We start from the raw sequence: 13,388 nt of genomic DNA on the forward strand, positions 1-13,388 counted from the left end.
CTGTGCTCTTTGTGGAATGTTTTCAACTACAAATTCCATTCATGTAGTAGATGGGCTCATCTACTTGTTGATATATGTAGGAGAATTAGGGTTATCTATTTCATGAGTGATCGTTGGTCGTTTTTTAAAACAATTTATCTCGGTTGTCAAATTTATTGATACCTAGTTATCCTTTATGTTTTCCTATTATCCTTTTCGTTCAAGGAGGAACTGTAATAATAGCCTCTTTTATTACAGTTGCTTGTAATTTCTGTCTTTTTTCTTCATGAATTCAGGTAGAAGTTTGTCTGTTACATTATCCTTTTCATAGAACCAGTTTTTGGCTTTATCGAATTTCATCCACGGTTCTTCTGTGTTACTTCATTGACTTGGAGGTGTTTTATTATTGTCATTGTCCCCTTCCTTTGGGCTGTTTGCTGTCCATGCAATGCCTTCTTCAGGAGCACACTTGGATCTATCCGCCCCTCATCCTTTCCTAGCACAACATTTAACATTGCAAACTCCCAGGTAAGTGTTGCTTCCAGCCACGTTATACATATTTGGATATGTTGGGCTTTGTTTCTTCATCTTTACTCAGCTCAAAATATTTTTCTAATATCTCTAGTGATGTCTTCTTTGACTCAAAAGTTATTTATTTATTTATTTTTAAAGAAAGTAGATTGGCTAGGGAGAAAAATGTGTGACAGCCAGTAAATCAAGGATGGATAGAGGAGAAAAATTACAAGGAATGTGGCAAGGGGCTCAATTAATAAACAATCTATTTCTGTTACTGATCTCAATTTTCATTTTGCTATTGAAGTCAAACATTCTTTACATTATTTTCATTTGGCAGCATTTATTGAAATATGTGTTATAGCTCAGAATTATTTCTTCTGTTGACTATCTTAGGCTGTCCGGCCTACTATCACAAGTTACCCTAGACCTAACCAGTAACTTGTCTTATGGTTCTGGAGGCCGAAAGCCTGAGATCAGGACACCAGCATGGTGGGATTTGGGAGAGGGCCCTCTTCTGGACTGCAGACCCTGCCTCTTCTGTGTCTTCACACGGTGGAAAGGATCAAGAGAACTCTCTGTGGTCCCTTTTGCAAGGATACTAATGCCATTCATGAAGATCACACACTCATGACCTAATGACCTCCCAAATTCTCCTCTCCAAATACCATCCCGCTGGGCATGTCGACCTATGGATCCAGGGCACACAGACCTGCTGTCTTGTGGTCATTGCTCTGCGACTGCTCTAAAGAGTACACGCATGTGTAGCATCCACACATGCCCATGAAGTCAAATTGATTGATGGAGGTATCCAAGTCCTGGAATTTCCTACGTTATTTCTTCTGCCCTGTTCCTTCTAGTTTCTCTTTCTGAGTCTGAAATTACTCACTGTTAGGCTATCCAGTTCCCAAGTTCCAGAATGTTCCATGCTGTATTTTCCACTCTTTTGCTCCTTTTGTTTCATTTTAGATAATTTCTTTTTCTTTTTTCTTTGGTACTGGGGACTGAACCCAGGGGCTCTTAGCCACTGAGCCACATCCCCAGCCCTATTTTGTATTTTACTTAGAGACAGGGTTTCACTGAGTTACTTAGGGCCTAAGAAAGTTGCTGAGGCTGGCTCAAACTTGCTATCCTCCTGCCTCAGCCTCCCGAACCACTGAGATTACAGGTATGCGCCACCACACCTGGTCACTTTGGATATTTCTGTTGACCCCAGTCTTTCCTTTGTGGTGCCCAGTCTGCTAATAATCCCCTTTAACAAAATCTTCATATCTCTTATTGTACGTGTTGTTTCCATTATTTGTCTCCTTTCTATTCCTTTAATATTTTATCTGAGGTTCTCCATCTCTTCCTGCAAATCAATCTTAGTTATTGCAAAGTTTCTCTCCACTCTGCCCAGCTTTCCTGGTCAGATCTGTTGACTGTTGGTGCTGTGGTCCTTTACTCTTGCATTTTTTTGTGCGTGTCTCATAATTTTCTGTTGGCCTCTAGAACTGCCTGTGAACGGAGGCGTAGAGAGGGTGGTCATAGCTGTTTTCAGCTCATTACGTTTCACCAGCTGATATGCATATGACTTTCTTCCTTCCATCCAGTCCCAAAGGTGAACTAGCGTTTATAGCTCACCTCTGTTTTCCGGGCTTTGGTCTCTTTGAAACTCAATTTACCCTCCCTCCTGGTACTTGGGCTCCCTGTCTTATTCAAAGAAAAGCATAATTTTGTAGATGACCAGACTCCTCCACTGCTGGAACACAAATGGCCCTCTCTTCCAGCTTTCCACATCCGTAGCAGAGGGGAACCCTGCCTTTTTTACCTCAAGAGGTCATTGTCCTCTCCTGCAGGTCTATTTTGGCAGAGATCACGTTTGCTGTTCTTCTCCATGTGGAAGATCCTCTTAGGGTCAGTGTTAATGTGCACTGTGTGATGAGGCTCAGGCCCCACGTGACATACCTGAAGTGGAAGCAGGGAAGGGGTGGCAATGCCAGTCTCCACTCCCAAGTGCCGAGGGCCACTAGCGTGCAGCTGCCAGCTGTGCGTGGAGGCAGGAGGAAGGGCCTGGCCCTTCAGTACCTGAGTGCAGCATTCCCACGTTCAGAGTCCTGTCCAGAGGCCTGGCAGGGTCCCGGGCCGAGAAGCCGGAGGCTCCTCCCCAGAACACACCCTGGGCTCACACTCCGTGCTTCCTCCAGGACACCGGAGTTCATCCTCCCCCTAGGTTTCCAGACTCCCAGGTCAGAGAGCAGAGGCCCTCAGGGGAGACTTGCAGGGTGAGGATCACATGCCCACCCAGTGCCCCAGGAGAGGGCAGGCAGAGCGTAGTCAGTCCAAACCACTGTGGCCTCAGAAGTCCCCCTGGACCTTGAGCCTCTTTTATTATTTCTAAATATTTTTTTAGTCGTTTCCTGTGGATCTCTCCCGTGAGTCACATCACACCTGTGATCACAGTGTCCCCCACCAAGGCCACTCTCTGCCTGCGGAGTGGGCATGGCCGAGCTGTCCTGACACAGCTGCCTGCTGTATTTCAGTGATGCTAGGTGATGTGAGCGGCATGCTGTGCGTCTCCACTAGCACATCACCACAGCCCAAAGGGAAATCTGCAGTGCGGTGTCCCTTGTAGCCTGGGATGTGAGCAGCGAGCGAGGATTCCAGTGCCAGTCCCCAGACAGTCCCTTGTTTACTTCCGTACCAAGTCCTCAGAACAGCAGGAGGCTAGGCTCATTCTCCCGTGATCTCTTTGAATGACTTATCAGCTACTTAACACTCAAAGTTGGCTTTTTATGTAGAAAGTACCTGTAAGCTCTCTTACTTTTTACCTCAGACTTTGAAATATTCGTTTTAAGTAAACGTGCCTCTCTCTAAACAAGAGTTTCTGTGTTGGAGGGAAGAGAGGAGAGCTGGGTATGTCCCGCGACCACCATGACAGCAGATGACAGCCTCTCCCGTGGCCTGGGTGGCCCCTGCTCACTGTGGTTTGGATGGCCTCTCCCATGGCCTGAGTGACCCCTGCTCACTGTGAACTTGGTGGCCTCTCCTGTGAGCTGGGTAGCCTCTGCTATGGCCTGGGCAGCCTCTCTCCCATATGGCCTGGGTGGCCCCTGCTCACTGTGGCCTAGGTGGTCTCTCCCGTGGCCTTGGTGGCCCCTGCTCACTATGGCCTGGGCGACCTCTCGGAGGCCTGGGTGGCTCCTGCTCACTGTGACCTGGGTGCCCCTGCTCACTATGGCCTGGGCGACCTCTCGGAGGCCTGGGTGGCCCCTGCTCCCTGTGGCCTGGGTGGCCCCTGCTCTCTGTGGCCTGGGTGGCCCCTGCTCACTGTGGCCTGGGTAGACCCTGCTCCCTATGGCCTTGGTGGTCCCTGCTCACTGTGGCCTGGGTGGCTCCTGCTCACTGTGACCTGGGTGGCCCCTGCTCCCTGTGGCCTGGGTGGCCCCTGCTCCCTGTGGCCTGGGTGGCTCCTGCTCACTGTGACCTGGGTGGCCCCTGCTCCCTGTGGCCTGGGTGGCCCCTGCTCACCATCTGCCGCAGCTCCTCTTGGGTACATCACGGCTCTTCTTTCTGTGCCCCCAGGTGCTGGGGTTCCCCAGTTCCAGCCCATTGCCCTGAACGGCCGAATCCAGGTGCTCAGCAACGGGTCGCTGTTGATCAAGCACGTGGTGGAGGAAGACAGCGGCTACTACCTCTGCAAGGTCAGCAACGATGTGGGCGCGGACGTCAGCAAGTCCATGTACCTCACGGTCAAAAGTAAGGAGAAGAATGCTTCCTTTTACCTTCAAGGGTCTCGGGGCTTAGCGTTCCCACTGTCTCCATGCACAGCTGTTTCAAACAAAAAAGTGAGACCCCCAGGATTTCCGTAGTGGGGGGTTGACACAACTGAGGGGGATGGAAAACACCCAGGCAATTGTCCACAGGGCACCCGGTTAGCAGCTCTCTGCTGGGGTGGGCGGGGCTCTTCCCCTCCTGTTCCCAGGACACGGGTGCAGGCTGGGCAGCCTGGAGACGGGGCCTCCGCCAGCAAACAGGGTTCTGCCCCGTGGTGTTCCCATGGCTGGCCGCGCCCAGGCCTCGCTCCTGCTTCCTGGCAGACGCCTTCGCTCATGCCTTAACTATGTGCAAGCTGGCTGGTCCACTGACCTCCTTCTTAAGGTAAATCACACTGGAACCCTCAGGCCAAGCCAGGGAAGTACAGCAGGACAGGAAGTGTCACCTGGTGCTCAGGGTCTGTGCTACTGGCCTTCACGTGGGAAAGGGCCCCTTGGAGTGAAGTGCTTTCCCCACCCTGGTAACTGCACCCCAGAGAGAGATCTAGAGGGGCAGAGGTTTCCTGAGTCCTGCTTACTAACAAATGGTCGGGTGTCCGTTTACTGGGAATGACTGTGTCCACCTATAATTTCCTATTGAATGAACTGTGTTTTCTTTGTGACCACAAGGTTTTGCTCAGACTTTCTCTGTTGAAAACATTTTAAATTCCGCTACTGATGGTCTGCAAAGATCCCTCCCATATACCATTTATTAGTGGATTGAGTTTTTAAAATGGATTTTAGTGGCGTATGTAGGTATGTGAAATTTAGAAGTCTAGTTAGCTACACAGAATAGCATTCATCCTAAGTCATTAGGAATTTATTTTAGGCTATTATTTCCAAAAGAACAATGAAAATACAAACTATTTGCTAAACTTACATATTGGGAAACATTATAGTTCTGTAATAGGGTTGTTTTAAAATATGTTTCGCACATATCCAATGCATAATTTTTGATGTCTCAATTCTACGCTCTGGAGGAACTAGTTAGCAAGAACCTAGAGACAAATTGTACTATCATTCAAATCTGAAACTGACAAGGTAAGTTTTAAAAGTTATAAACTGTTGGACTAATAAGGCGACCCAAGAGCTGAAGGCATGTTGACCAATGCTGATCCTTCTCCCTTGTGAAAGGAATATGCTCAGTTATTTTAATATATTCCATGTTTATAAGACGTTTCCCAATTCCACAAGCACGTATGTAGGGCCTAACATATACAAGTCCTGTGAGGAAGTAAACTCTCCACCGAGGTCTGAGGCCCATGAATGAAAGCACTTAGGTATTGGAAGGTGGGTGACAGGGAAGGACACGGGCACCGAGTGGCAGAAGCGCAAGGCCACGGTGGAGTGCGGCACACCCAGTGCACGGCCCCCCCGTGACCCACGAGCCTGGCATCAGGACTCCATGCAGAGCGCTCCGGGTCTCGGGTGGAAATCCCGAGCCCAGACAGGAGCCTTGGGAGTTCAGTGGCAGAGGGGTGAGGCTGTGGAAGGACCTCGGAGAGCCTGGGCCACCGCGGGAGGCGCCTGGGGCAGGGGGCGCCTGTGCCTGGTGCAGTGCCCTCCGCAGAACCCAGCCCTGCGGGCGCCCCGGCCTCAGGCTTCCAGCCTCCAGAACCCAGAGGAGGACTCGCCTGCTGGGGTCGGTCACCCAGGAGACGGTGCTTGTTATATCGACCGGAGCTGATGAGACACTGTGGAGTGGACATCTGTGTCGCCTGAGTTGTCCTGAAGGGCCGGGGGTGTCCAGAGGTGGACATGGAGGCTGGTGGGGCACACCAGGGAGGGGAGAGAAGGTCCGTGACATTGCCAGGCCCACAGCCGGAGGGAATGCCACTGAGGCACGCTGGGTACGTGGAGACTGGAGAGGGACCTCAAGGGGACACACTGCAGAGAGGAGGGACTCCCGGAGCCCACCGAGGCCTGGATTCTCCGACACCCTGCGGATGGTGGGGGCGCAGGGAAGCGAGTTGGTTTCCTCAGTTCTCAGCGACCACGCAGCAGCTTCAAGCCTCCCGCGTCTTGAACCCTTTGAAATCATAAGATTCCAATTCTGAAAGTAAACTGTCCTTTAAGAGGGCGGTATAGAGGCATGGAGAAAAACAGGCAGCAAACGGATCTGCTGTTCAAGTGACATTTACAAGAAGGACTTGGGGTGCCCATGGTGTTTGGGGGTATGTGAGCAGGGGGTAGGTGTCCTGCTGTTTTGGGGGAGTATGAGCCATGGTTAGATGTGTAGAGCTGCTGCACTAGGTTGTCTGTGTACAGGGGTGGGGGGCAGGTGGGGGCTGGTCTGACTCGGGTGGCCAGTCCTGGCCACTGTGCCACCCACAATCTTCTTGGAAGTCAGATGCTGCCTGTGAGGATGACAGGGCACGCTGCCAGCCTCCTGATGGGTGCTACCCAGACTTCCATCCCACACAGGGCTCTTCCTGTCCAGGGGAATAGAGAGGGGCACGTGGAATGCAGACGCGGGGACACACCTCGCCTGCCTGGGAGTGTCAAGAAGACAAGGAGCCGTGATCTCACGGTCCTTTATTCTGGTCTCTTAATACGGTCCTGACTATTACAGGTGCCCACACTCATGGGGCACACACGCACACATATGTGTGTATTCGTTCATTCACAACCATCAAGGTGAATGAATGAATGGGCAGCACTCCCTGACCAGTGCAGCAGGACAGAGCAGCGGAGCCGGGCCCCATGCCCAGCCAAGCACTGGAAACCTTGCTTACAATCACTGGAGGAGGCAAACACTCCTCCCCTTTTCTCCAAAACCACTGACTACAGTCACTAATGCACTAAAGAATTTCTCATTGCCAAGATTTATGACATAACAATCATGGCAGGTCTGCTTGGAGGTGGCACTTGTTAACCTTCAAGTGTCAGCTACGAGGATCTCTGTTGAGAAAATAAAAAGAATCGTGCACTTCCACTTCGGTGTGCAGGGAGTGCATCCCAGACTTGGGGGGAGGAGCTGGGGGTGAGGTGGGCTGGTGTGGCCCACGGGGAGCTCCGAGATGCGGTGGCAGGCTCTGGATTGCACCCGAGGCCGGGTCTCCTCAGGCCCCACCACGTCTGAGTTGTGTGACTGGACAAATCACTTTTCCTCTCTGGACCTGGGGAGTGGGAAGAATCACCCCACCCTCACAGGGGCATCGTGAAAATGCAGTGACGTGGGGTCATGGGTGCGAAAGTGTGTGGTGTGGCGTGAGGCACTTTGTATGCTCCCTGGCATACAAAGAGGGAGGGTGTAATAGCTGGAGAGCGAGAAAACACAGACGGCGGTTCTGCAAACAGGAGCGTGGGAGAGACAGAGAGAGCACCCGATGCCCGTTCAGCATTCTGTGTATGTTAAAGTACAGCACATGATGTCCTATAATGTCATAAATGTGTTAAGTTGTACACATGATATGTGTATAACATGCTCTGTAACATGTTATGGATTATATAAATGTCATTTGTTGCATTTAACATAATGCTTTATAGCATTATAAAGAGGTCACATAAATATGTCACGAACATAATATTTTATAATGTTATAAAATAATTTAATCACTAGCTGGAGAGAGAGAACATACAATGCTTTTCTGGAAACTGGAGCATTCCAGAAAACCATTCTGGAAAAGAAGATTCAACACCTCAGAGTAGACAGAAGGAGGAAGCTGCAGGCCTTCGGGATCCAGGTGGAGGTGTGGCCTCTTCCCCAGACTCTGCCTCTGACGGCACGCCTGGAACACAGCCTCCAGAAACTCGGAGGGCCAGTGTGGTCTCTGCCCCTGGTTGTTAAAGAATAATCAAAGTCTTCAGGGACTTCCCAATGGGAAAAGAAAAGTTGACTAGAAGATCGCGCTGCTCTAAATAGCCTGCCACACGCTCTGGCCTGACACACGCTGCCTTAGAAAGCTGGCGGCAGGCATTTCTCCGTCCAGTGCGGAGAACGCACCGCCTGCAGGGGCCATCAGGAAGCTGAGGCAGTTGCTCACTGGTCACTCCAGCGTGGCTGGTGCAGGGCCTTAAGCACATTTTCAAGACCTAGGCAGCTGTGGGGGACTCACCCTGGGACGCTGGGCAGCAGGGACTGGTCTCCTGTCCAGAAGTTTCCGTCCTGCTTTCAAAAGGATCTCTCCAAAACCAAAGCATTTTAACGATCAACACCCACCAGGCGCGTCTTTTGTTTGGACTTAGACATGAGGTGGCTGCAGGCAGAGAAGGGAGCAGGCAAGCCCGGGACTGTCGTGGGAAGCCTGGGTAGGCTGGGGATGAGTCTCTGCAAACCCTCCAGCTGGGCTGGCGTTCCTGCATCTAGTACACACGGCCTTCTCAATTCTGCCCAGATGGGCCCCAGGACACAGGATCAAACATTAGAGAGCGCTCAGGAGCTTCGCAGCAAAGGCAGAAACCGTGGTCTCCACTTTTGATCAGACTTGCCTCTGGTGCCACATTGCCCCCAACCCCAGGCAGGTCGAGGTCTGCAGAAGCCAACTGTGCACTTCGATCAGGCCTCTTCCTCTCCACCAGCCATGTACGATCTGGGAAAGGAGATTTTTAGTGTTAAGAAAACAGGTCCCCAAACAACCAGATGGATCTCTCCAATGAATGAGTTGCCCCTGATGTTTCTCTCAGGTGCCAAAGCTGCAACCTGGCCCTCCAACTCTCTGCCGCTGGCAGACCTGGCACTCTGTATTTTGAGGAGCACTGTGTCAGTGTAATCTGCTGCCCACGATGAGCAAGCAGCTTTTCTTTTGTCAGCCGCTCTGCTTCAATTCTTTCTGATCCCTGCATGCAGCATAAAAGAGCATCGCTTATCAAACGGGGCAGGCGCTTCCCCGGAGACTCAGTTACTCTGGGGATCTAATGAAGCCTCTGGCCCTGGAGCAACCCGCAGGCTCTAGCCCGGCCTGGCGGCCACCTCCCCCTCCCCATCATACTCGCCCAGCCAGGCCCGTGGGCCTGAACCTGAGAGGACTCTGAGTCAAAATGTGACACCAGCTCACTCGCATCCACCAGGCAGGCTCAGCTTGGCCATGTAGAGATGGGCCTCGGTGGTGTGACTGTCCTCTGAAGGCCTGCCATTGCCAGCGAGGGCCTGTTGGGCTTGAACGCAGTGATCAGTTGCCCGGCCCTACACGGGAATCCGGATCGTGCCCCGATGTTCCATTCACCCTCCCTGACTCGGTCTGCTCTGAACCTCGCTGTCTCAGTGGAATCTTCCCTGGCCCTTGCTCTGCAGTGCTTCTAGTGGGAACGGTGGCCTGGCCCCCATGCCCCTGCGAGGAAGCCATGGCACCTTGAATCAGCCCGGCTCACGGTTTGCAGGCTCCACCGTCCCTCTGACAGGCCACCTCTGAGGACAAGACCTGCCAGCTTATCTTCCCCTTGTTTTTCTCTCATGGTGGAAAAAGAAGCAAGTCTGAATTACATTGTGAAATCATGTGCAGGTTAAGGATGTGACAAGAATCCCACCACTATGTGTGATTATAATGCACCAATAAAAACGTAGAAAAATGAATAAAAATTAAAAATACACCAAAACAAAAAGAAAACGACATTCTTACGTATTTTTGCTGTTGCTCATTTAACTGTCAGAGTCATTAGGTCAAGGCGTCCAGACCTCGGCTCCAAGCCCCAGGCTTCTAGGATGCCCCATGAGGACCTTTTGGCACTGTGTGTGAAAGGCGTGTGCTGTTCTGAGAAGAGGCTGGAGTCCGTGGGACATCCTCACGGGAGTTTCGGACACAAAGATTGGCACCCGGGACTCTAGAACATTCCTGGATGTCCTGGGATGAAGACGTCCTGTAGGACTCAGAGCTGCCTGCTGAAACTCACAGGCACAGAGCGGGACGTGTGGGGTGGAGGAGGCGTGGGCGCCGTAAATCAGGAGAGAGACCGGGCTTTTCTGAGAGCTGGCTTTGCTCTGCCATTACCTTTGCTCCCTGGTCACGCTCTGCTGCAGCCTCCGGGCATGTGTGACATCAAAGAATCAAAGCCAGGCGATGCGGCGGTGAGCCGGCTCCGCCCTGCACGGCCTGGGCCCAGCCACGCTGCTCACCCTCTCTGCAAGCCTCTCTCCTGGTGGTAGCACCGTCACAAATGATCACCCAGCAAAATGCCGACGTGCTGAGCAGAATAAAATCGGCTGCCGCGGATGGAGAGGTCCTTGGTGCTGACGCATGGCCATGGTCACCGCCGTTCAGAGCCTCAGGCCTCCTGAACCAGATGGGCCAGGCCGGTTACGGATGCGAGGCGCTCCTGATTTTTATAAACGCACTCTGTGCATTTTGCTAGACTCAGAGTCCATTGCCCACCCGGTTAATCCCGCTCGCATGTTCACGTTCCCAGCCCTGCTGACCCTCTGCAGGGTGCATGTTTCATGGGAAGGTCTGGGTGCCCAAGCACAGGACGAGAAGAAGCAGGGACACACACAGCACAGGGGCGGCTCCCAGATGGTGGAAGCCCCTCAACAAAGGCTGTGCCCAGCCCCACAGGGTGGAGCATCCTGCACCCCACCTGAACCTCCACATCTTACAGCTGAGCCAGCAGGAAGGGGACCAGCTCAGGCTCCTTGGGTTATAGGGGCCTTGTCAAGTGGGAAGATGATAACACAGCTGCCTTTGTTGCCTGCCTAGATTTCAATCTCCTTCCTCCTCCTTCAACTTAGGGGTGAATTTTGCACCCCCTAATTAACATGCCAAAGCTCTTACCCCATGCCCACTTCAGAATGTGACCACATTAGGAACCAGGGTAATGAGTTAAAGCAAGGTTTGGCTGGGGTGGGCTGGGCCTGCGCCAGTAGGACCAGTGTCCTGAAAAACAGGATTTGACACAGAGACAGAGGTTGGAGTTCTGCTGCCCCAAACCAAGGGAGCATGGGTGAGGCCAGAAAGGAGCCGCCCCTGGAAGCTTGGAGGGAACACACCTCCAGCTCCCTGACGTGGGGCTTCAGCCTCAGCACTGCTAGGAGGCATTCTGCTGTGTCGAGCCGCGTGCTCTGCTGATGCCCAGGACACACAGACCCGCGAGAGCAGGACTCTGGCAGTCTCCCGTCAGAGGGAGGCTCACCATAACCAGATCACCTGCTCCGGCAGGCGAACCTGCACTCGTCGACACTGGCCCCTCCATGCAGTGTCTGCACAATGCCTGTGTTCCCTCTGGCACTTGCCACGGGCACTGCCTTGCTGGTTCTGGCTGCCCCGACAGCTCTGTCCAGTCGTCCAGTCAGCTGCATTCATTGAGCGACCCCTAGTGTCAGGGAATGTTCCAGACCCTGCATCCTCTGAACATGACAGGACTCCGGTGCTGTGCGGAGAACTCACCATGGGTGGACAGCAATGCCTGGCAGAAAGTAGGGCACAGTAGCTAAGCGGGTGTTACGACGTTGGAGAGGGCACAGCCGGCACAGGCAACAGCAGCCCCAGAGGTCCACGTAGAAGGTGGCCGTTGGGGAAGCAGCAGGGGCGCCACTGTGCTTGGAGCATGTCTGCACAGACGGGCGTGTATGTGTGTGCGTGCGTGCGTGCGTGTGTATGTGTGTGTATCTGTTCATGCACACACAGATGGGTTCTATAACATTACTGTGGAAAGGTCGGTCTGTCCACGCTCTCTCTGCCTTGACTATGAATCTGAAATAATCCTACCTTACAGTGTTTTGAAATACAATTTCAAAAACTGTATGTAGCTTTATCTAACAGCTTTCCTTCAGGGTTTCCCCTCCTGCCTCTGTACCAGTCTAACATTTCCAATATTATTATTCTAAACCTGTCTTTAGATCTTTAATGTTTAAGGAATTAATTGTGATGAAATTTGTAAGATTGACTCTGTATTTCCCACATATGGTCAGTCAGTTGTTCTAACATCATCTGTGGCTAGCTCAGCCCATGCTTACTTTTTTGAAATGACAATTTCATTGTAGTTAAAGATATTTAAGAAAATGGGCTCTTGAAAGTTCTTGGTTGGCTTTGCTAATTGCTAGCTGTGTAGCTTGGGTAAGTCACATAACCTCTCTCTCAGAGTGTGATTACAGGGCTTAAATGAATTCATGTAAAAAATGTTAATCTCCCAGAACAAAGGAATGATGCGAGGTCCCTCCTCCTCACGCCATTCACAAATTCAAAACCAATCTCTGCCTAAATGTAAGAGCTGAAGCTATAAAACTCTTAGAGGAAAATATTGAGTGAATCTTTGTGTCCATGAGTGAGGTGATGGTTTCTTAGTAATGATACCAAAAGCATAAGTGGCAGGAGAAGAAGCAAGACTTGAACTTGATAAATATTAAAATATTTTGTGCATTGATGAAATAACTCTGGAAATAGAAAATATTTGTAAATCATATCTGATAGGGGACTTATATCCGGAACATCTACAACTCTAAAACAGAAGCACAAATAACCCAATTTATAAATGGAAAAGAGATTTGAAAAGACACTTACCTAAAGCAGACACCCAATAGCTTATAGAAAGATGCTCATCACTAATCACCAGGGAACTTAGAGTCAAGACCACAATGAAGCCCCACATCCCCCTCACCAGGCTGGCAAAGTGAGAAGACTGACACAGTCCAGAAGAGGACGTGGGGATTGGGAACCCTTGTCCAGTGCTGGTGAGAGTATAACATGGTGCAGACTGGAAGATTCTCAGGAAGGTCAACAGATTTACCATGAGACCAGCAATCCCACTCCTAGGTGCTTACCCAGGAAAAACACACACACAAAGTTTTGCCATGAATGTTCATAACAGTGCCATTCCTAATCATGAAAAGGAGACACAACCTGAACACCCACCAACCAGTGAATGGGTAAAAATATGCCTGTCCCAGACAGGCAAATCAAGGTGACTAAAACTAAGTCTGCAATTGCCAGGACCTGGCAGGAGGAGGCAGCAGAGAGCAGCTGCTGACAAGCATGAGGTTTTTTGGAGGTGGGAGGAATGTTCTGGAATGAGAGAGAACAGTTGCACAACTCTGAATAGACTGGAAATCCAGCTGTGACTTTACAGCCTGAGTTTTATGTTACATGGATTAGACCTCGACAAAGTTGTCTAACCCTCTGATTCCCAGCAACTTCTCGCAGGGATATGGAATGACTCCTAATGGTTCAGACTTTG

General features: G+C 51.2%; 1 protein-coding gene across 1 annotated transcript in view; it reads left to right on the forward strand.

Annotated features, from left to right (window-relative positions):
* DSCAM (DS cell adhesion molecule) overlaps positions 1 to 13,388 on the forward strand; it is a 738,606-nt gene that overhangs the window by 537,094 nt on the left and 188,124 nt on the right. The window contains exon 11 of the mRNA XM_079155833.1: positions 4,057 to 4,230. Coding sequence (XP_079011959.1) covers positions 4,057 to 4,230 — 174 coding nt within the window. The remainder of the gene's footprint in view (positions 1 to 4,056; positions 4,231 to 13,388) is intronic.

This window comes from Sciurus vulgaris (genome assembly GCF_902686455.1).
Source record: "Sciurus vulgaris genome assembly, chromosome: 10".
NCBI lineage: Eukaryota > Metazoa > Chordata > Mammalia > Rodentia > Sciuridae > Sciurus > Sciurus vulgaris.